Raw genomic sequence first — 25,386 nt, forward strand, 5'->3', positions numbered from 1 at the left:
GAGTATGTCTATTGATGGGTGCTGGACATACATTATTTTCACCTAAATGATCCTGGGGTATCCTACTTTGCTTTAATCTCTTAAAAAATGGCAATAGAGCTGGGCGTGGTGACTCAAGCCTGTAATCCTGTGCCTATAGTCCCAGCTACTTGGAAGGCTGAAGCAGAAGGATCACCTGAGCCCAGCAGGTCGAGGCTGCAGTAGCCAGGAGCATGCCACTGCACTCCAGTCTGGATGAGAGAGTGAGACTCCAACTAAACAAACAAAAAAAGTGGATTTACATCTTTTTTTTTTTTTTTTTTTGAGTTGGAGTCTCACTCTGTCGCCCAGACTGGAGTGCAGTGGCCGCTCCCGGCCACTGCAGCCTCGACCAGATGGGCTCCAGCGATCCTTCCGCCTTAGCCTTCCAAGTAGCTGCAACTACAGGCGCGCGCTACCATGGCCGGCTAATGTTTTGATTTATTGTAGAGATGAGGTCTCATCAATTTGCCCAGGCTGGTCTCGAACCCACGGGTTCAGGCAATCCACTCACCTCAGCCTCCCAAAAGCGCGGGATTACAGGTTGAGCCACCGAGCCCGGCTTTACATCTTTTTATGTTAAGCAAAACGTTATTTCAGGAGGGTGGCATTTCACTTTAGCCTTTGAAAATTTAGTGTCCAAGTTGAGATGTACTGTTAGTGTGAAATATTCACCAAATACCCAAGACCTAGTAAATAAAAAAGAGTTTAAGGTATCTTGCTATTCTTTTTTGATTACATGTTAAAATGATAGTATTTTTATATTGCTATTTGGTATGCTGGGTTAAATAAAATATATTATTAAAATTTATTTATTTATTTATAAGTGAGAAAGCAGGCTTTATGGAGAGGACAGATAAACTCCCATAGTGGGAGGGGACCCGAGGGAGTTGCCCCCCCTTCTTTTTTTGAGTAGGAGACTCACTCTGTCGCCCAGGCTGGGGTGCAGTGGCAAGCTCCCAGTCACTGTAGCCTCAACCTGCCAGGTTCAGGCAATCCTTCTACTTCAGGCTTCCAAGTAGCTGATACTACAGACACGCACTACCACACCCAGCTAATTTTTTGATTTATTGTAGAGATGAGGTCTCACCAAATTGCCCAGGCTGATCTTGAACCCCTGAGTTCAGGCAATTCTCTCACCTCAGCCTTCCAAAGTGCTGGGATTACAGGCTTGCACCACCATACCCGACCTGAATCCTATCTTTGGAATTTTCCTTAGTGGTGTCAATTCAGCATTTAAAGGCACTTTTGTCATTTGCCTGTAAAGTCTTATGGTGAGTGAGTAAATATGTTCATTATGGATCAATCTTAAGGCATATCTCGCCAAATTGCCCAGGCTGGTCTTAAATCCTAGGCTCATGCAATCCTCTCTCACCTCAGCCTCCCAAAGTGCAGGATTAAAGGCGTGAGCCACCATGCCCACCTAAGGCATACTTCTAAAGAAAAAGGCTTAATTTTCTAGCATAGGAAAATGCAGGGAGGAGTCCTAAGATATAACACCAGCACAATCAAAATAAATGCGTATTTCCAAAACAACTAGCTTGTATACCTTAAAACATTCTTCCTCCCCCTCAAGATCACTGCCTTATGGTCATAACTCACAGGATGGGTAAATCAAGCCAGGTTTTTTGAAAAACACAATATACTTTGGAGAATTAGTTATACCTTGTGATACCTACATTTGAAGTAAAGGTAAAGTGAAGTGAAATCAGCAGAAATAACCACTAGATGCCACTGTTGTTGCTTTCTTTAATAGGGTAAAAAAATCCGATCAGAACAGTTCAGAAACAACAAAATCAATTTTCATGCTACAACACTAGAACAGAAATTGTAGGATTATGTCAAAAAAGAGCCAAGACCCTGTTTTCACTACATAGAAGTTTATTGTGAAAGTAAATTAAACATACAAACACACGATATGGCTAATGGTGGCAAAAGCAATCCGGTAGCTTAAGGCAAGTTTTAATGGAGATGAATTTTAAAAATATGATGCAATGATGTAATTTTGCTTAAATATAGATTATGAAAAATATCAAATTGCATCAATAACTTAATAAAAGTAGTTTTCAAAGCCTGCACTATCGGAGAAAAGGGCTCATGATCTTAATGCCAGCATTAAGACAGACAGAAGCAGCACGGTGCTAAATGGCAAGAAAAATTCAATATTTACAGACAGATGGCAACAGGAATATTTAATAACATTTGATCTTATTTACCGGTGGACTGAAAGCCCTTAGCTAGAAGCAATAGAGAAATATGTACCATCATCATGTTATTTAAAAAAAAAATTAAGTGCAGAAGTAAAAAACCAAGGAGCTCTGTGATAACGTAACCTTAAAACACCACTGTAAGGATCACTTAAAAAGTGAGTCCCTCAGGGGAAATTAGGGCACTGAGTGTGTAAACATATGAGCTGCACAACACCAAATACCAACCAAATTCATTCATAGTATTTATAGTTACACAAGATCAGCATGGTCTTTTACAATGCATTATTGTTTATAACAATTTAAACACACTTCTTACCATGCATAACTTCAAATATATAACAAATATCTTTGTTTTGAGATACATGATATCTGTTTATGAATTAAGACCTATATACAATGAAAGTTACACCTCACTCATCAATCAAGTACAGGTATATGCTTTTTAAATGCAATGATCTTATTCAGATTTCAGTTCATTTTCTGAATCGACCGTTCAGTTTTTCAAACTCTTTAAAATAATGCCATTCTATTATGATAAAATACATTTTTGCAAAAATTCAGAAATGTAGTAACATTTAATGAATACAACCATGAAAAATATTTGTGAGGTGCCAAATGACTCAGCACTTTTTCCAGTCTTGTATTACAAAAAAAAGTTGCACTCAATTTGACAGTAAGCCTATTTAAAAAATATTCTTAACATTAATTCATCTCAAAGGGTTCTATTAATAGTCCTTTTGCAAAATACCATATATATAACTGTGAATGTTTTTTCCAGAATAATTAATGGAAGAAAATGTATCCTCTGCACAGATGAACATTTTCTCTCTAAGACTAATCTTTCATCACCCAGCATGTTTTTACAAAAGCATGCAATATAAAATACACATAAAAGCAGCTATCTTAAACATGATTTTAATACAATATTACCTTTGTAGCCGATTCATCACTGTCTCCAGTTTAAATGCTGTTACATACATAAAGAAGCTCCAGTATCCTTTTTCTGATTGACTTTTTAAAAAAATCCCTGAATAAAACAGAAGCCAGCCTGTGACTCCTTTAGGCATTTCAGTAGAAGATTATCATCTATGGAGAACAACTCCATCCAAATTCATGATTACAGAACAGATTCTAAAACACATCTGGGGCAAATTACAGAGTTAATACCAATTTAAAGTTTTTATGTTTAAAAAAGAAAGAAGTAGTGCTGATTATTAGCATTTCAAAGGATACTGCAACTTTAATAACTGTAAACTTTGTGTTAGAAGGCTGTGGCAGACAGTTCTATGCTACTAGGTTTTTAGCTTGTAAATAATGCAGACAACATCAGCAGTTTTAAATGCTGTAGACTATAAAAACACAAAACGGAATGGGGAAAACAAGACAAAACAAAACCAAGAATGCTTATCTAAAAGGAAGCTGTATAACCAACATATCTAAAAGTACAAAAAAATTAAAGCCATTGACTAGAAAAAACCCTCTGATATAAATTTTAATTTCTTGACCTGTTTTTAAATGACATGAAACTTTTAAATTAAAACGGAAGAAAAAGACCTTTACAAGTACATAGTTTCAACTCACTAAAATAATGCCAACAAGGTAAGCTTGCATAGAAAAAAATTTCAAATTATTACTGGCTACATGCTTTAAAAAATAGAAATGCAGATCTTATAATCATAGTGCAAAACCATGGCAGTTTGTGATGTATGGTACTGCCAAAGGTTGAGAAATAAACTGTAGTACCTCCAGTTATCACAGTTTCTGGTCTTTTAATCAATTATTTCTGCCAACTAGAAGCAATGTGTGTGTAAAGATGGGTGGCACATCTGCTGTGCTATTAATTAACGAAGTTTGAGGTCATCACCGCCACCTAAATTGGAACCAGGACTAGGGTCTTGTTGTCTTCTTGCCTGCAATGACAAAATAACAATATGGGGTCAAAAAGTGTTTTGAAAATTAATATGTAATATATAAGCTTTAAGACAGTATTACATAAGAAAAGTTCACAACTAAAGACTTTTCAACCAATATATTCACATGTAACAGGCAAAATAATGATTAAAATTATGCATGGCATAGTTACTCAAGTTTCCTTAAAAATCAAGAACAAAACCATTTTATATTCAAAATATCATTATCATAAAATGTACCATGTATAAAACAAGTCTATGTTTACAGTTTTGGTACTAGAGGGTTTAACTTTAACACATCAGCCAATCACTCTTGAAGCAAACTTTTCCTTTTAGTAACAACTGACAGTTATTGAGCACGAAATATCTGCTAGGCACTGTGCTAATTTTTTTTTTTTTTTTTAAGAGATGGTGGTCTCACTATGTTGCCTAGGCTACGGTGCAGTGGCTATTCACAGACACAATCATTATACACAAAAGCCTCAAACTTCTGGGTTCAAGTCTCCTGCCTGAGCCTCTCATAGGCATGTGCCACCACACCCAGCCTGAACTAATTTAAACTCTTCTAACAAACTATGACATAGGTGCTATTATTTATCCCTATTTATAAAGAAACTGACTCACAGAGAAATATATGATCTACTAATTATATGACTGAAAAATGCAGTAATAAATTCCCCATCTCTGTCAACTGAGTTTTAACTAGAAATCTTTACCTTGAGAAATAAAATCCACAATTACTGTGAATAAAATATTGTCTCATTAGTAAAAATGGAAATATAAAATTAGAATACTTGCTGCACTTATATACTCAGAAGTATCTTTTTTTTTTTAGTTGAAGTCTCACTCTGTTGCCCAGACTGGAGTGCAGTGGCATGCTCCCGGCTGCCGCAGCCTCGACCTGCTGGGCTCTGGCAATCCTTCTGCCTCAGCCTTCCAAGTAGCCAGAACTACAGGTGCGCGCTACCACGCCCGGCTAATGTTTGATTTATTGTAGAGATGAGGTCTCACCAAGTTGCCTGGGTGGGTCTCGAACCCGTAGGCTCAGACAATCCACTTGTCTCGGGGCTCCCAAAGTGCTGGGATTACAGGCTGAGCCACTGAGCCCGGCCCAGAAGTATCTTTATAACAATATTTAAGCCAGGCTCGGTGGCTCAGCCTGTAATCCCAGCACTTTGGGAGGCTGAGGTGAGTAGATTGCCTGAGCCCGCAGGTTCGAGACCTGCCTGGGCAACTTGGCAAGACCTCATCTCTACAATAAATCAAAAACTAGCTGGGCGTGGTAGCGCGTGCCTGTAGTTCCGGCTACTTGGAAGGCTGAGGCGGAAGGTTCGCCGAAGCCCAGCAGGTCGAAGCTGCGGTGGCCAGGAGCAGCCACTGCACTCCTGTCTGGGTGACGGAGTGAGACTCCAACACAAAAAAAACCCCAAAACAAACAATATTTAATAGTTAAGAGGCTTGGCCATCATAAACACTGAGGATTTCAAGATTCACTTCAGAATAAACACTCCTATTTAAAGTACCTATCACAAATTACTTACTAGAGAGCACTTACCAAACTAACATGTTGCTTTTATATAATAGTGGCCCTGTGGTTCGCAAACATTTTCTTTCAGTCTCTGTCACAAATTCTGACATGTTTTGTTTTCATAAGCTTTTTTAGTGCCTCCAAATGTTGGCCAACCACAAATATCTGTTTGTATACAGAGTCTGGTTCCTTCAGTAACAGTTTTCCTATGTTAGATAATGGTAACTCCATTTTTCTGGTTGCTTGAGCAAAAAGCCTTGAGATCACCTATAACATCTCTTTCTCCGATACCCAATAGCAAACTCTGACGGCTCTACCTTTAAATATATCCTGAATCCAACTACTTCTAACTAGCTCCACCACTCTCATTCTAGCCAAGCCATCATTCATGTTTCATCTGGATGTTCTTGTTTTTAACCACCTCTGTTATATACCACTCTGTTGGGAATAACTGCAATTACCTGTACAGTATCTTTAACAAAATGGAATTGTGTACTACTATCACCAAATGAGTCTCCATGCTCTATGTCAGTTTTGGAAAAAACGTAACCAACAATTCCCATTCTGATTTCAATTCTTTTGTTTGTTTTTTGAGACAGGGTCTCATCTGTCACCCACTGCAATGGCACAATCATAGATCAGTGCAGCCTCAAACTTTGGGCTCAAGCGATCTTCCCACTTCAGTGTCTCAAACAGCTGGGATTACAGGTATGTGCCACCACACCTGGCTAACTTTTACATTTTTTGTAGAGATGGTGTCTCACTACATTGCTCAGGCTGTTCTCAAACTCCTGGGCTCAAGCAACCTTCCTGTCTGTCTCCCAAAGAGCTGGGATTACAGGCGTGAGCCACCATGCCTGGCCTTTAATTCTTTTTTTTTTTTTTTGAGTTGGAGTCTTACTCTGTCGCCCAGACTGGAGTGCAGTGGCTGCTCCCGGCCACCGCAGCCTTGACCTGCTGGGCTCCAGCGATCCTTCTGCCTCAGCCTTCCAAGTAGCTGGAACTACAGGTGCGTGGTACCATGCCTGGCTAATTTTTGATTTATTGTAGAGATGAGGTCTTGCCAAGTTGCCCAGGTGGGGTCTCGAACCCGGGGGCTCAGGCAATCCACTCACCTCAGCCTCCCAAGGCGTGGGATTACAGGCTGAGCCACCGAGCCCGATTTCTTTTTTATTTTTTATATTTTGAGTTGGAGTCTCACTCTGTCACCTGGGCTGGAGTGCAGTGGCATGCTGATGGCTACCGCAGCCTCAACCTACTGGGCTCAGGCGATCCTTCCACCTCAGCCTTCCAAGTAGCTGGAACTACAGGCATGTGCCACCATGCCCGGCTAATTTTTTTGATTTATTGTAGAGATGAGGTCTCCCCAGGTTGCCTGGGCTGGTCTCGAACCCATGGGATCAGGCAATCCTCTCACCTTGGCCTACCAAAGTGCTGGGATTATAGAGGTGAGCCACTGCGCCCAGTCATGGCAGTTTTCTAATGGAGACTGAATATTTTAGAAAAAAATTCCTCTATGGGTATTAAGCTAGGATAGATGATGGATGGCAAAAACTCTAAACCCCATCATCCTAAAAGCATGCAATCTATAATTTCTAGTTTCTTTCTCCCCAGTCAATCCACATGGGCCTTTGATTCTGATCTTTTATTAACAATTATTTCAGAATTAGGTTTTAATATGAAGCAGATATCCATGAGCCTGCCTTCAGAATATAAATCTGTTTTTATTTATTTATTTATTTATTTTTAGTTGGAGTCTCACTCTCTCACCCAGGCTGGAGTGCAGTGGCACACTCATGGCCATCGCAGCCTCAATCTGCTGGACTCAGGCCATTCTTCTGCCTTAGCCTTCCAAGCAGCTGGAAGTATAGGCACACACCATCAAACCCAGCTAATTTTTTTCATTCATTCATTTATTTATTATTATTATTTTTCTGAGTTGGAGTCTTATTCTGTTGCCCAGACTAGAGTGCAGTAGCATGCTAATGGCCACCGCAGCCTTGACCTGCTGGGTTCAGATGATCCTTCAGTCTCAGCCTTCCAAGTAGCTAGAACTACAGGCACATGCCACCACGCCCAGGTAATCTTTTGATTTATTGTAGATACGAGGCCTGGCCAAGTTGCCCAAGCTGGTCTCAAACCAGTGGTCTCAGGCAATCCTCTCACTTTGGCCTCCCAAAGTTCTGGAATTATAGGCATGAGCCACCGCATCCAGCCTATTTATTTATTTTTTTGAGTTGGAGTCTCATTGTCACCCAGGCTGGAATATAGCGGCAAGCCTCCACAGCCTCAACTTGCTGGCCTCAGGCAATCCTTCCGCCTCAGCCTTCCAAGTAGCTAGAACTACAGGCTAACACCACCAAGCCCAGATAATTTTTTTGATTTACTGTAGAGATGAGGTCTAACCATGTTGCCCAGGTTGTTTTTGAACCCATGGGCTCAAGCAATCCTCTTGCCTCCGCCTCTCAAAGTGCTGGGATTATAGGCATTGAGCCACTGCATCTGGCCGCCCAAATAATTTTAAAAAGCTACAATTTATTGAGTGTGTAATATATCCAGATTCTGTACCATTCACTTTGTTTGGTACTTGGCTAAAAGTCAGAACACAGAATTACAGAATTCTGGAGTGGCAAAGTACTTCAGAGATCTAGTTCAACTCTCATTATACAGATGATAAGCCTGAAAGACCAAGAAGGTTAAGTGATATTCCCCAAGGTCACACAGTTAGCTGGGGGCAGAATCAGAACACAAGATCAAACCTCTGGAAAAGATGAACCTTAGTTAGTTACTGCTATTTTTCCCTACTGCTAAGTCTGAAGGAGGCACAGAGCAGACATTTTAAGTGCTAATACAAGAGAAAAGAATGTGCTTTCCCCAAACTCATTACAAAGGTTTAAAAAAAAAAAAAAGTGGCAGCAGACAATTATAAACACCTGTCAAATAACTAGGCTGCAAGAGCAGGTCCAACAGGCATGTCAAAAAAAATAATCATTTTTACAAAGTATATAAACTCCTGGAAAACTTTATGTGATGTCTTAGGCAAGATTCTTATATGTGCTCAGTCTCAGTTCCTCACAATGGAGATATACCTTATAAGAGCATTTAAAAAGCAGGTATAGCCGGGCTTGGTGGCTCAGCCTGTAATCCCGCGCCTTTGGGAGGCTGAGATGAGTGAATTACCTGAGCCCGCGGGTTCGAGACCCACCTGGGCAGGCGAGACCTCATCTCTACAATAAAATAAAAAAATTAGCCGGCGTGGTAGCGCGTGCCTATAATTCCGGCTACTCAGAAGGCTGAGGCGGAAGGATCGCCGGAGCCCAGCAGGTCGAGGCTGTGGTGGCCGGGAGCAGCCACTGCACTCCAGTCTGGGCGACAGAGTGAGACTCCAACTCAAAAAAATAAAAAATAAAAAGCAGGTATAAAGCAAAAACCATATGTATACTGCCTGGCACAGAGTATGCCCTCATGCTACTGTTATTAAAACAAAGGGGCTCCTAATTTTCCTGTATGAGTCTCAAATAACTTCAAATATTAAAAAAAATCCACATCCTGCAGATAGAGTAAATCTTACAAATTAAAAAAGATTAAAAAAAAATACTTTTTGCTGGAGTACAGTGGCTTGATCTTGGCTCATTCCAGTTTTAAACTCTTTCCCTGGTCTCCCAAAGTGCTGGGATTATGGCATAAGCCAATGTGCCTGGCCAAAAATAAATCTTTATTAAGATTTATTAAGATTAAGCAAACTGAGGCTGGATGCGGTGGCTCACATCTGTAATCCCAGCCCTTTGGGAAGTGGAAGCGAAAGGATTGCCTGAGCTCAGGGGTTCGAGACCAAACCTGGGCAACATGACGAGACCTCTTCTCTACAATAAATTAAAAAATTAGCCAGGCATGGTGGTGTGTGCCTATAGTTCAGGCTACTTAGAAGGCTGAGTGAAAGGATCACCCAAGCCCAGCAGGTCCAGGCTGTGGTGGCCATGAGCATCCCACTGAAATCCAGCCTGGGTGACAGTGAGACTCTGACTCAAAAAACAAACAAACAAACAAACAAAAAACAAAGAAAGCAAACTGAGATTGTCTTCCTTTCTTAGCCTGGGAGAAGCTAGATCTAGTATTCTCTTTTCCCTCATTAATCCTCTACTCATTCTCAGTCTGAGTTCATATTCCCAGTTCATTCTCGTGTACTATCCTTACCCAAAACATGTCCCAGGAAGGTCAGTATAGACATATTCTTATGTGGATTTTCCCTTACACAAGAATAAATATTGGTAGAGCTAAATGATTTGAAAACTGAAGTCTTCGAAAATTTAAAATAAATACAGGCTGAGATTTTTTTCTGGGACCACACAGAATTGAATGCTCCAAAAACATGCAAAACACAAATACAAAAACCACATAAAGCGGTTTTTGCCTGTTTTTATTTCCAAATGGTTTCTACATAAAATTCTCCTGTGATCTGCTGAACTGTATTAAAACTGCCTATAGTAGAATGAACAATAATTTACCCATTCTCTGACATTAAAGACAACCATTTATTTATTGACACTTTATAATCTAACCAAATGAAAGTATTTTCTAGATGATAGAGAAAATCTCTTTCAGCACCCTGTCACACTGGAGCTGAATTAAGAGCCAGGAGTACTATATTATGGTTTAGGTCAAGAGACCAAGTTGAAAGTAGTTTCTAGAAACAGAGAAAGTGTACAGCTGCTATAAAATAGATGACAGAAGTATCTTTCCAATTCCCCTATGACTAGAGCACTAAGTCTGTCCCTTATTAACCTCAATCTTCCTTTACAAAAGTAATACATTTGTATTAATTACAGCTATAGAGATATATATCTTGAAGAGAACAGCTATGGATAATATGTCAACATTTTCAAATCAAGGAAGGATTCTCAGAAAAGGCAATGGGCTACTACTTTATGGCAACAAATACCAATAGGGAATACTTCATATAAGTAATGTCCGTGATTTTTTTTTCAAGTCTTATTTTTATTAAAGCACAGAAGAGGGCTCAAATTGTTTCTTCTTCTTTTAGCCCTCAGACAATCCAGTAGAATTTTTTATTTTATTTTTTATACAGATGGGGTCTCATTATGCTGCCCAGGCTGGTCTCAAACTTCTGGCCTCAATCAATTCTACCACCTTGGCCTCCCAAAGTACTGGAGTAGAGGTGTTAGCCACCATGCCAGACCCCCAAATTGTTAAGTATATTAAGCTGATGAACTTTCACAAAGTAAACACACCCACATAACTAGCACCACATCAAGAACCATAATGTTACCAGACCATGGGAAGTTCTCCCCGTGCCTCTTCTCAGTCACTAGTCATCTCCCAGGGTCACTCCTAGCTTGGCCTCCAGCAGACCCAAGAAAAGTCCAAAATCAGCCAGGTTCGGTGGCTCAGCCTGTAATCCCACACCTTGGGAGGCTGAGGTGAGTGGACTGCCTGAGCCCGCGGGTTCGAGACCTGCCTGGGCAACTTGGTGAGACCTCATCTCTACAATAAATCAAAAAATTAGCCGGGCGTGGTAGCGCGCGCCTGTAGTTCCAGCTACTTGGAAGGCTGAGGCAGAAGGATCGCCGGAGCCCAGCAGGTCGAGGCTGCGGTGGCCAAGAGCAGCCACTGCACTCCAGTCTGGGTGACAGAGTGAGACTCCAACTCAAAAAAAAAAAGAAAAGTCCAAAATCATTTATTGGCTGTTTCAAAAACCCAAGCCAACCAACCATCCAAACAAAAACAACTAGAATCTAAAATAGCAAAATAATATCTTTGACTTTCATAGTTGGAAGTTAGGCTATGACTACTTTTTGTACTGCTTTTCCTCAGATATGTTGTGAGGCAGGTATACAGAAAGCAGGGGTAAAGAAACTAGCTTCCACTGAGTATCTCCCCCTCCAAGTATCAGACACTGAGCTCAGCAGCAACCTATGAGACAGGTTTTACAGATGAGGCTCAAAGAGAATAAACAACGTTCCCAATGTCACATCTCAACAAGTACTGGAGCTGACACACAAAACCAGGGCTCTAACCTTGTGCTCATTCTACTACATCAAGGGTTCTCAAGTCATGTTCTGCCAACTACTGGGTTCCCTGAAAACATCCCAGGGACCCTAGAGGGAGACCAGAATAATCCCTACCCCTGCTTCAGCAAGATCTTTTAAAAATATCTATTTTATACATTGGGGCTCTGTACAAAATTTCAAATGAAGGAAGGGTTTCAGATTTTTAAAAACAGCTTATGCCAGGTGCGGTGGCTCATGGCCTGTAGCCCCAGCACTTTCGAAGGCTGAGGCGAGAGGATTGCCTGAGCTCAGGGGTTCAAACCAGTCCGGGCAACATGGTAAGACATCGTCTCTATAATAAATTAAAAAATTAGCCAGGTATGGTGGTGCATACCTGTAATTACAGCTACTTGGAAGGCTGGGGGTGGGATGGGGGGAAGGATAGCCTAAGCCCAGCATGTTGAGGCTGCGATGGCTGTGAGCATGCCACTGCACTCCAGCCTGGACAACAGAGTGAGACTCAGACTCAAAACAAAACAAAACAACAACAACCCCTCCCAACAACAAAAACAGCTTATATGCCAAAGAATGCAGGATAGCAAGTTCCAAAATCTTCTGTTTTCATTATTCTGTCAATACTAAAAGCAAATTATAGTTTGTTCCTAAATAGGTAATAGATACATGTAATACAAAATACATAAGATACAAGAAATACGTGAAAACTATGACCCTCCCATTTTGTAGCCCCAGATACCTGATTTGCTCCCACACCAATTTCCAGTTGTAGTTTATTCTTTTTAAAAAAATCCTTTTTTTCCCAATCACAAGATCATAAAGGATTCAGTTTCAGTTTCTTATGTATGCACAAACAAATATACTCATCTAAAAAAATACACACAGCCAGCATGGTGGCTCAATATAATCCCAGCACTTTGAGGGGCTGAGGTGAGAGGAATGCCCGAGCCCACAGGTTCGAGACCAGCCTGAGCAACATGGTGAGACCTCGTCTTGATCAAAAAATTAGCCAGGCATGGCAGCACACGCCTGTAGTTCCGGCTACTTGGAAGGTTGAGGCGGAAGGCTTGCTGGAGCCCAGCAGGTTGACGCTGGGGTGGCCATGAGAGTGCCACTGTGCTCCAGTCTGGGTGACAACTCAAAAAAAAACCACACACAAGTTAAGATATTATACACAATATTCTGTACCTTTTATCATTTTGTTGTATACCAATGGTTAACAGTACTAGGCAAAAGTTAATAAAATAAATAATGTGGGCAACCCTTTCAGTTCCCTCCCACCATGGGACCTTTTCTATCTTCTCAATAAATCGTACTTTAAAAAATAAAATAAGCCGGGCTCGGTGGCTCAGCCTATAATCCTGCACGTTTGGGAGGCTGAGGTGAGTGGATTGCTTGAGCCCGCGGGTTCGAGACTCGCCTGGGCAGCAAGACCTCATATCTACAATAAATCAAAAAAATCAGCCGGCTGTGGTAGCGCGGGCCTGTAGTTCCTGCTACTTGGAAGGCTGAGGCGGAAGGATCGCCGGAGCCCAGCAGGTTGAGGCTGCAGTGGCCGGGAGCGGCCACTGCACTCCAGTCTGGGCGACCGAGTGAGACTCCAACTAAAAAAAAAAAATAATAAAATAAAATAAAAAAATAAAATAAATGTTCCTTCATTTCATTTCCAAATTAATAATAATCTGTCATTACCTCTGAAAATATAATACTGCTGAAATAAACTTTGCCAGAAAAATAAGAAAAAAAAAAGAAAAGAAAGTGCTAAATTCTACCATGAAGGATTGAAAACTTTCTAAATGTTACAGATGATGAAACAGAAACATGCCCAAGGAGTTTTACAAACAATTTTAAGTTAAAAGATACTGGTGATGGGCAACTTGGCAAGACCTCATCTCTACAATATCAAAAAAATTAGCCAGGCATGGTGGCGTGCATCTGCAGTTCCAGCTTCTTGGAAGGCTGAGGCGGAAGGATCACCTAAGCACAGCAGATTGAGGCTGCAGTGGCTGTGAGCATGCCACTGCACTTCAGCTGGGGTGGAAGAGTGAGACTCCAACTCAAAAACAAACAAGTGAACAAAAAAAAAAGATACTGGTGAAAATCAATACCCTTTGGGCCACCAATCACTTAAGAGTTCTGCTTTTGACTATTAGTAACCTTAACCTCACACATATGTTTCAAGTTTAGCATGGCAGAGCGAGAGACCTCAGAGGTTATCCAAACAGCGGAGGACATCCCTAAACCTACATGCTGCCAGGATCTAAAGCTTCCAAGGACCACTTATGGGGTTACTGCCACCCACAAGTTACCAACTGTTCCCTGACCCTCCTTCTCTCCAGTCAGACATCAGGACCACCCACTGGAACATTATTCTTTTCTGCCTTAGCTTTTTCTATTTCAGGCAAAATGGTCTCTAATCTCTCCTGGCATGTTTTATTTTTCAACTTAAGCATCTTTATGGGTGGTGTGGAAATTAATTTCCCAGTGCTGGGCTATATTTGTGGAGACCTCCTGGTTAGGAAACTATGGTTTAAGTCCTTACTTTTTCTTCCATTAACCAACTATTTAAAAGACAGCATGTCAATTAATTTTTCTGAGACTCTGTTTCATCAACTATAATCGTGTTAGAATGGATGATGTCTGAATTCCTTAAAGATATCTGATTTACAGAGGGGAAACAACATCTCCTCCACTGTTCTCTTTTTTAGGAAAAAGGAGGTAAACTGCAAGAAAATAAGTTGACAATAGGAATTTTTTATGGATTAAAAAAGAGATATGGAAGCAAAATATATACAAAGTGCCAAAAGACATCAAACCTCACACTCCCCTATGTGACTGCTAGTGCATGTTGTGGAGTCAGATTTCAGCCCAATTTTCTAGATGACGGTACTCTGTAAGAACTGATGTTTTAAATTACTGTCATAAGGGACTACAGGATCTTAAATCATTAATGAAAATTTAACCATTTTCTCTATGCTCTAGATCATAATGCAGAGAAAGTGCCCTGATACACTTTAGAGAACTAAAAGGATGTTAGCCAAATAATTCAATTAACTGGAACCAGTATTGTGGTAGAGTTTTTAGTGCTAAAGAAGTACTTTAGAGCTATTATTTACTGTAGACATACACATACCAAGCATCATACTAAGTGCTTTACCAGGATTTTCCCATTTAACTCTCAACAATTTCTATGAGAAAACTGGGGCTTAAGAGAGATTGGCAAGTAATGGAACAGGAATCTCAACTAGGCCTGACTACAAAGTCCATACTCTCAATCACTGATAAAAAACAACTGGAAACAGCCTATCTTAGCAACAAATTGTTTGATACTTCTATCAATAGACATATAAACTCACATCCCAAAATGTTTTTCTTCAGGTAACAACATTATAAGTTAGAAAAATAAAACAGCAATTACATTTAATAAATACAAAATCAGGACAAAATTAAACTATTAAAAAACATTACGCACAAACATCACAAACACAGCCTGAGAGTTTGGGGGAAAGTACTAACCAGTTACTGCCAGCAGCTGTGAAACTCTCACCTCCATTTCCTCCCGATGAGACCTGTCTCTATCTTCAAATTCACGTGTTCTTCTCCGAGCCTCTTCAAAGGCCTGTTGTGCTAATGCATCCTCCTGCTGTCAGAACACGAGATACCTATTTTAATTTTTATTTATAATGAAAATTCAAAATTTGGGAATGTTTTATTTTTTGAAGGAAACAGTATCTCTCAAAACATCAATACCATTAAAAAAAACTAAAGGCAGGGTATTTTTAAAGTAAAAACTAAGGGTTTTCTTGTTTTATACTCCACCTTGGAAATAGAAACCATGTTAATCATATTCCAACAACTAGAAATGATCTTCCCTTTTCTTTCCTGATCTCATCTTTCTCAACAAAATAAAATCCTGATCAACACAATTTTTTTTTGCGTTGGAGTCTCACTCTGTCACCCAGACTGGAGTGCAGTGGCCGCTCCCGGCTACCACAGCCTCGACCTGCTGGGCTCCGGTGATCCTTCTGCCTCAGCCTTCCAAGTAGCTGGAACTACCGGCGCGTGCTACCATGCCCGGCTAATTTTTTGATTTATTGTAGAGATGAGGTCTCGCCAAGTTGCCCAGGTGGGTCTCGAACCCGCAGGCTCAGGCAATCCACCCACCTCAGCCTACCAAAGCACGGGATTACAGGCTGAGCCACCGAGCCCGGCTCACAATAATTTTTTTGTAAAATTTTTTGTTTTTAATTTTATTAGACGAGGACTCACTATGTTGACCAAGCTAGTCTTGAACTTTTGGCCTGAAGCGAGGCTTCGACCTCAGCTCCCAAAGTGCTGGGATTACAAACTTAAGCCACCGCACCCACAAGGCAAGGCCTTTCCTATCCCCAAATTGTAGAAATTGAGGGGACTGCCAGAGTCCATGAATTCAAGAACAGCCCGGGCAACTTGGCCAGACCTCATCTCTACAATAAATAAAAAAATCAGCCAGGCATGGCAGCGCGCACCTGTTGTTCCAGCTTCTTGGAAGGCTGAGGTGGAAGGATCACCTGAGCCTGACAGGTTGATGCTGGGATGGCCATGAGCATGTTACTGCACTCCAGCCTGGGTGATAGAGTGAGACTCCAACAGAAAGAAAGAAAGGAAAGAAAGAAAGAAAGGCCTTCCCTAACTGTGAACTAAAGCCAGAAATATAAAAGAGAAGATTAACAGCACTGACTATACAAAGTCATATAGCATTTGGTTGCATATAGCATTTATGTGAAACACACAGGTGCATGTACAGCTCAATCTTTGCATAAACACACTTCTAAAGACTAGAATTTTTTTTTTGATTCGGTGTCTCACTCCGTCTCTCAGGCAGGAGTACAGTGGCACACTATGGCTACATCAGCTTCAACCTGCTGCCTCAGCCTTCCAAGTAGCTGGAACTACAGGCACAACGACCACCACACACACAACTAATTTTTTTATTTATTGTAGAGATGGAGTCTCACCAAGTTGCGCAGGCTGGTCTCGAATCCGTGGGTTCAGGCAATCCTCTTACCTCGGCATCCCAAAGTGCTGGGATTATAGGCTTGAGCCACCTGTGCCTAGCCTCCTTTTTTGGGGTTGGAGTCTCACTCTGTCACCCAGGCTAGAATTCAGTGGCAAGCTCATGGTCACAGCAGCCTTGACCTGCTGAGCTCAGGCCATCCTTTTGCCTCAGCCTTCCAAGTACCTGGAACTACAGGCATGTGCCACCGCGCCCAGCTAGCTAACTGTATTTTTTGAGTGCCAGAGTCTCACTCTGTTGCCCAGGATGGAGTGCAATGGCACGCTCACGGCTACTGCAGCCTCGACTGCTGGGCTCAGGTGATCCTTTTGCCTTAGCCTTCCAAGTAGCTGGAACCACAGGCATGTGCCACCATGCTCAACTAATTTTTTGATTTATTGTAGAAACGAGGTCTTGCCATGTGGCTCAGACTGGTCTCGAACCCCTGAGCTCAGGCAATCCTCTCGCTTTCACCTCCCAAAGTGCTGGGTTTATAGGCTTGAGCCACTGTGCCTGGCCTAATTCTCATTCTTAAGATGCACTTGCTAGCTTAATAACCCAGGGTAAGGTATTTCATTTTTCAATCCTTTGTATACCCACATGTTAAATGGATATGGTAATATAGCAATACTTTACAAGATTTTTGTAAAGATTAAATGAAAATAACACACAAAAAGTACTTTGTATACTACCTGACAGCATTCAATAAGTGTCAACTAGCCAGGCTCGATGGCTCAGCCTGTAATCCCATGCCTTGGGAGGCTGAGGTGAGTGGATTGCCTGAACCCGTGGGTTCAAGACTTTGCCTGGGCAACTTGGTGAGACCTCATCTCTACAATAAATCAAAAAATTAGCCAGGCATGGTAGCGCGCACCTGTAGTTCCAGCTACTTGGAAGGCTGAGATGGAAGGATCGCTGGAGCCCAGCAGGTTGAGGCTGCGGTGGCTGGGAGTGTGCCACTGCACTACAGTCTGGGTGACAGAGTGAGAGTCCAACTCAAAAAAAAAAGTGTCAACTATTATTTTACAAGCACTTATGGATTTATAAATTTGCATATTTGACTAAATATTATTACACAGATCTACTATTATGTAGATTATACTATACAAGCCAGAGGTACCTGTAAAATAATGCTCTTCTTGATTCCCAAGGGCTATATTATTTGTTAATTATCAACTAGGATACATCTGTTTATGACAGGATACACATTGTCCTGTACACTTATTCACTTTTTCATTTATTATACAAATATAGATCCTTTATTATGTCCAAGTTTCTGTGCTAGGTGCCATAGATACAATATTAGAAAACAAAATGGAGCTTTTTCTCAGAGATTGTGGTCTAGTGGGGCAGATGGTCAATGAACATAAAATTAACAAATCAACATAAAATTATCAACTATGATTAAGTAGATTAGAGGAAAATTAGAAGATGGAATGAGAGTATAAAACATGAGATGTGATCTAGTTCCCTAAAAAGTTATTAGCCACTCATATGTATTCTACCAAAAGTCATAGTTATTATTACTACTATTTTTTGAGTTGGAGTCTCACTGTTGTCGCCCAGACTGGAGTGCAGCGGCATGGTCACAGTCACCACAGCCTCAGCCTGCTGGGCTCAGGCAATCCTTCTGCCTCAGCCTTCCAAGTAGCTGCAACCACAGGCCAGATAATTTTTTTTAATTGTAGAGAAGAGTTCTCACCATGTTGCTCAGGTTGATCTTGAACTTCTGAGCTTAGGCAATTCTCTCACCTCTGCCTTCCAAAGTGCTGGGATTACAGGTGTGAGTCACCATGCTTGGCTAGTACATGTATCTTAAGTCTATACTGTCCAATATGACAGCCACTAGCCACATGTAACTACTGTAAACTTGAAATATGACTAGTCTGATTTGAAATGTGCTGTAGGGCTGGGCACGGTTATGCACATCTATAATCCCAGCACTTTGGGAAGCCATGGTGAGAGGATTGCCTGAGCCTGAGGGTTCGAGACCAGCCTGGGCAACTTGGTGAGACCTCATGTCTACAATATATAAAAAAATTAGCTGGGCACTGTGGCGCACGCCTGTAGTTCTAGTTACTTGGAAAGCTGAGGCAGAAGTGTGCCACTGCACTCCAATCTGGGTGACAGAGTGACTCTAACTCAAAGAACAAAAAAGAAGTAAGATTTACGGTATACCCTTGGAAAGGGATGGAAAGAGGTCTGAGGATTATGGTATCGTTTTGTTTTCTTCATATGGATCTTAGTTATGTGGGCTAATTCAATTTGTGAACATTTATGAAGTTGTATTCCAGGACAGTGCTACCCTACAGGATTAATATACAAACCATACACTGTAATTTAAGATTTTCTAGAAGCCATATTAAAAAAGAGAAAAAAAGTCAGACGCAGTGGCTCAAGCCTGTAATACCAGCGCTTTGGGAGGCCACGGCGAAAGGACTGTCTGAGCTCAGGGGTTCGAGACCAGCCTGGGTAACTTGGTGAGGTCTCATCTCTATAATAAATAAAAAAAATTAGCCAGGCATGGTGATGTGCACCTGTAGTTCCAGCTACCAAGACGACTGAGGCAGGATCACCAGAGTCCAGTAGGTTGAGGCTTCAGTGGCCATGAGTGTTCCACTGCACTCCAGCCTGGGCGACAGAGTGAGACTCCAACTCAAAAAATGTATAGAGATAGGGTCTTGCTTTATTGCCCAGGATGGTCTCGAACTCCTGGACTGTAGAAATTCTCCTGTCTTGGCCTCCCAAAGTGTTAGGATTATATGTATAAGTCACCATGCCTGGACCCATTTTTGTATTTTTATATAAACATATTTACATAACACGTTTTGTACCCTCAATATATTAGTGAAATCCATCCATATTGGTGTGTTAGCTGTAGTTTCTCTTTCTCATTGTATTTCTTTGTGTGAGCATGTACTTTATAAATTCTACCGTTAATGACCATTTGTAAAGTTTGCAATTTCTGGCTATTACTAATAATACCGCTATAAATGTCCTAGTACATATCTTATGAATATGTGTATTCATTCCTTGGATTAAAAGTTAGTTCACAGATGCACAGATATGTGCACATCTATGTCTACTACAAGGTCATATATGTATATATGTACTGAAGCATATGTGAAGCTTCTGCATTTATGATCAGTTTCCAAATGACGTGCCAATTTTACATTACCAATACACCAAATGCTGTTCCACATGGTTGTCAACATTTGGTATTATCTGTCTTTTCATTTTCACCATTCTCTTGAGAGTGTGGAATTATCTTATGATAGTTTTAATAACTTCTCTGATGATTATATAAAGCTAAATACTTTTCATTTTGATAGTTTCGTTTGTTAAGTGCCTGCCAAGTCTTTTACCTTTTTTTTTTTAAATTGGGGCATCTGTGTTTTCTCTCAGTAAAAATATTTCCTCGGGCAACTCCCTCAGGTCCCCTCCCACTGTGGGAGCTTTTCTGTCCTCTCAATAAATCCTGCTTTCTCAAAAAAAATAAAAATAAAAATAAATTTCCTCACGGAAATGTAGTTCTTTATATATCCTGTGTAAATTCCTTGCCAGAACATATTTCCTGCACTCTCCAGGTTGCCTTTACATTCTCCTAATATTGTCTCACTCCCTCAGATAGGATCTCACTCTGTTATTCAGGCTGGAGTTCCCTTGGATGACCATAGCTCACTGTAGTCACAAAGTCCTGGGGTCAAGAGATACTCCTGCCTGATCTTCCCGAGTAGCTAGTACTACAGCATGCACCATCACACTCAGTTAAAATACTGTCTTTTTTTTTTTTTTTTTGAGTTGAAGGTCTTACTCTTGTCACCCAGGCTGGAGTGCAGTGGCATACTCATGGCCACTGCAGCCTCAAATTGCTGGGCTCAGGTGATCCTTCCGCCTCAGCCTTCCAAGTAGGTGGAACTACAGGCACGCGCCACCATGCCTGGCTAATAACTCATTATTGTAGAGATGAGGTCGCATCAAATTGCTCAGGCTGGTCTCAGGCAATCCTCTCACCTCAGCCTCCCAAAGTGCTGGGATTATAGGCGTGAGCCAGCATGCCTGCCCAAAATGTTGTCTTTTGATAAAGGGTTCTTAGTTTTGCCGCAGTTTAATTTAATTATTTATTTGCAGTTTAGCATCTTTTGTGTCCTGTTCAAGAAATTTTTACCTACTCCAAGGTATAATCTCATATCCTTTAAAAGCTTCACTGTTTTATATTTCATAAACTGCTATCCATCTGAAACTGACTTTTGCAAATGGTATAAGGGGCTCTCATATAGACTCTGATATATTTCTTCCCCATAGTCATATTTATTGCCCTAGTACCATTTATTGAAAAGACCTCCCCCACAACATCTGCATTACATGTTACTTTTGTCTCGGTTTATCACTGGTATACAGAAATGCATCTGACTGGGTAGTGGCCTTTATTACATCCAACACTGTTATTAAATTAATGTGTTAATTTTTCCTAATAGTTTGTAGATTATTTTGGACTTTCTAAGAACATGCATCTTATGCAAATAGTTTCACGTCTTCCTCTACAATTCTCTTATCTTTTGTTTTTGTTTTGAGTTGGAGTTTCCCTTTGTGGCCCAAACTGGAGTGCTCATAGTCACCGCAGACTCGACCAGCTGGGCTTGTGTTCCTTCTGCCTCAGCCTTCCAAGTAGCTGGAACTATAGGCATGCACCACCATGCCCAGCTAATTTCTTTTAAAATTTATTGTAGAGACATGGTCTCACTAAGTTGGACAGATGGTCTTGAACCCCTGGACTCAGGAAATTCTCCGGCCTCAGCCTCCCAAAGTAGGGATTACAGGCTGGAGCCACCTCACCCAGCATCTTTTGTTTCTTTATGGAAAGAATCTTTTTTTTTTTTTTTTTTTTTCCTGAGTTGGAGTCTCACTCGGCTGCCCAAACTGGAGTGCAGTGGCCGCTCCCGGCCACTGCAGTCTCGACCTGCTAGGCTCTGGCGATCCTTCCGCCTCAGGCTTCTGAGTAGCCGGAATTACAGGCGCGCTATGACGCCCAGCTGATTTTTTGATTTATTGCAGAGATGAGGTCTCGCTGCCCAGGCGGGTCTCGAACCCGCAGGCTCAGGCAATCCACTCACCTCAGCCTCCCAAAGGCGCGGGATTACAGGCTGAGCCACCGAGCCCGGCTAGAATCTTTTTTTTTGAGTTGGTGTCTCACTCTGTCGTCCAGACTGGAGTGCAGTGGCACGCTTCCGGCCACTGCAGCCTCGACCTGCTGGGCACCGGCGATCCTTCCGCCTCAGTCTTCCAAGTAGCTGGAACTACAGGCTACTATGGAGCTTCTATTCCTAACTGAAAATGATTTGGTATTTAGGTAGCTATAATCTGAAGCAACTGAATTTGGCAAAATATTTGGAAGAATCATAAATAGAGACAACTTAATTGACAGGTTTTTTTCTTATATAAAATTTGTCAAAGAAAGGTACACTCTGGAGCCAAGTATGGTGGCTGAGACCTATAATCCCAGTACTTTGGGAATCTACGGCTGTACCACCCTGAATGTGCACAATCTCACCTGATCTTGGAAGCTAAGCAGAGTCGGGCCTGTTTAGCACTTGGATGGGAGACCAGTACTTTGGGAGGCTGAGATGGTGTCGCTTGAGGTCCAAAGTTTGAGACCAGCCTGGGTAACATAGCGAAACCTTGTCTCTACCAAAAAAACAAAAACAAAAACTCAAAGGCTGGGTGCAATGACTCATGCCTATAATCCCAGCACTTTGGGAGACTGAGGTGGAAGATCACTTGAGCCCAGGAGTTTAAGACTAGCCTGGGCAACATAGTGAAACCCTGTCCCAACAAAAAATACATTTTTTAGAAAATTAAAACAAAAAATTAGCAAAGTATAGTGGCATGTGCCTACAGTCCCAGGTATTTGAGAGGCTGAGGCAAGAAGATCACTTAAGCCTGAGAGTTGGAGACAGCAGTGAGCTACAATTGCACCACTGCATTCCATTCTGGACAAGAACTCAAGGGAGGGAGGAAAAGAGGGAGGGGAGGAGAAGGGAAGGAAGAAACAAACTGGACAAAAGCAAAGAGATAATATTTGTAAAAATATTTCTAAAATATACAATTTAATTATTAAAAAATAGAACTGTGACTATCCTCCATTTAACTTCGTTTACAAAGCATTTTGGCAATTTTTTATAGTTTACAGACAATAGAAAACTGAAGATAACAACAGATACAAATTTACTAATTATAATACGTAACTGAAGAACACTGTAGGCACTTTTATGAAGAAAATAAAAATAAGACCATATTGAAAAAATATATATATATATTCTTCAGAGAAATACCAGAAAAATATTAGTACAGATATGGATAAAGAAACTAATAAAGTACTGAGGTCTCGCCAAGTTGCCCAGGCTGTTCTCAAACCGTGGGCTCAGGTAACCCCCTCACCTCTGCCTCCCAAAGTGCTGGGATTACAGCCTTGAGCCACCACACCTGGCCCATTATTTGAATTAAAAAAAAAAAAACAAAACACTTTTCAATTTTTTTCAATATTCAATATAATTCATAGGTTCACACTAGTTTTTGAAAATAGTTTTTAAATAAAACAATTTTTCTAGGACTAGCAATACAATAAAACCAGTTTGTGGACCAACAAATTTGTAGATCAAAATTTTATACGGTTTTGTTTTCTGAATTGGAGTATCACTCAGCAGTCCAGAATGGAGTGCAGTGGTATAATCATGGCTCAATGCAGCCTTGACTTCCTAGGCTCAGGTGATCCTTCCTTCTCAGCCTCCCGAGTAGCTGGGACTACAGGCACCCACCACCACTCCCAGCTTATGTTTTTATTATTTTGTAGAGACAAGGTCTCAGTGTGTTGCCCAGGCTGGTCTTGAACTCCCGACCTTAACCAATCCTTTCGCCTCAGCCTCCCAAATGCTGGGATTACAGGTGCGCTACTGTACCCAGTCATGCTTTGCAGTTTAACACATTACTATGTGAAACAGACATTAGAAGAATAATGGAAACTTTTAAGTATAAGATGTTCAAGTGCAAGCAGTAACAAGAGTCTTCATTTAGGAACTATACTGCATATCAGGTACTTAGGTGCTAGGCACAGCCCTTTTACATATCTATTTCATGTGGCTGGGCTTGGTGGCTCACACTTATAATCCCAGGACCTTCCAAACCCACAGGTGAAACCAGCCTGAGCAACTTGGTGAGACCTCATCTCTACAATAAATCAAAAAATTAGCTGGGCATAGTGGCGCACACATGTAGGTTGAGCTTTTAGAAGGCTGAGGCGGAAGGATCGCCTGAGTCCAGCAGGTCAAGGCTTCAGTGGCCATGAACGTGCCACTGCACTCCAGCCTGGGTGACAGAGTGAGACTATGACTCAAAAAAACCCAAAAACGACAACGAAAAAATAATATCTATCTCATTCAACTCCCCAGAATTTTATGGGTAGCATTATCTTATTATATGGAGAAATCTGGAACCCAGAGAAGTGCAATAACTTTCTAGCATCACATAGCACATGTCTTAGTCTGCTCAGGCTGGAATAATATCATAAACTAGGTGGCTCAAAAAACAGAAATTTACTTTTTCACATTTCTGGAGGCTAGAAGTCCTAGATCACAGTAGTGGCTAATTTGGTTCCTAGTGAAGAACTGAATTTCTGGCTTTTTACTATGTCCTCACATGGCAGAGAGAGGAGAGAGTGTTCTCTCCTGGCTCTTCTTATAAGGACACTAAACCTGTTGGATCAGGGCCTGACTTTTATAACCTCATCTAATCATTTTTTTTTTTTTGAGTTGGAGTTTCACTGTTGCCCAGACTGGAGTGCAGTGGCTGCTCCCGGCCACCACAGCCTCGACCTGCTGGGCTCTGGTGATCCTTCCGCCTTAGCCTTCCGAGTTGCTGGAACTACAGGCGTGCGCTACCATGCCCGGCTAATTTTTGATTTATTGTAGAGATAAGGTCTCGCCTGCCCAGGCGGGTCTTGAACCCGCGGGCTCAGGCAATCCACTCACCTCAGCCTCCCAAAGGCGAGGGATTACAGGCTGAGCCACTAAGCCCCGGCTACCTCATCTAATTTTAATTACCTACATAAATGTCCTATCTCCAAATACTGTCACGCTAGGGGGGTTGGGGCTTCAACATATGAATCTGGGGATGGGGATACAAACATTCTGTTCATAATAGCTGGTAAGTGATCGGGCCAGGACTCACATTATACAACTATGAACTACTGCTAACTTCTACAGATCTTTGCCTCTTTACTTCCTTATCTTGGAGATAATTTTGGAACAAGGACTGCAGACTGAAAGGCTAGAATCACCTGCTTTAAACATTTTACATTATATAAGACCCATTATCATATTAGTTTACCATCACAATAGATGGCACTTGCTTTGTAGTGATATAGCTAAACTGGGAACTGGGGAAATGAGGCTTGGAAAACTCTATGAATAAAAATGAATGAGCGTTAAACTTTAAAATTTCAATTTATAGCTGGGCTCTGTGGCTCAGCCTGTAATCTCGCGTCTTTGGGAGGCTGAGGTGAGTGGATTGCCTGAGCCCGCGGGTTCAAGACCCGCCTGGGGCAGGCGAGACCTTATCTCTACAATAAATCAAAAATTAGCCGGGCATGATAGCGCACGCCTGTAGT

At 41.3% G+C, this 25,386-nt stretch overlaps 1 protein-coding gene across 1 annotated transcript in view; it reads right to left on the bottom strand.

Annotated features, from left to right (window-relative positions):
* Positions 1-1,886: 1,886 nt before the first annotated feature.
* The window catches only part of CBFB (core-binding factor beta subunit), a 58,327-nt gene continuing 34,827 nt past the window's right edge, over positions 1,887-25,386 (bottom strand). The window contains exons 4-5 of the mRNA XM_021716726.1: positions 15,206-15,332; positions 1,887-4,138 (exon numbers count right to left, since the gene is read on the bottom strand). Coding sequence (XP_021572401.1) covers positions 4,116-4,138; positions 15,206-15,332 — 150 coding nt within the window. The 3' untranslated portion in view covers positions 1,887-4,115. The remainder of the gene's footprint in view (positions 4,139-15,205; positions 15,333-25,386) is intronic.

This window comes from Carlito syrichta, unplaced genomic scaffold (genome assembly GCF_000164805.1).
Source record: "Carlito syrichta isolate Samal-C Ts95f unplaced genomic scaffold, Tarsius_syrichta-2.0.1 Scaffold106255, whole genome shotgun sequence".
Taxonomy (NCBI): domain Eukaryota; kingdom Metazoa; phylum Chordata; class Mammalia; order Primates; family Tarsiidae; genus Carlito; species Carlito syrichta.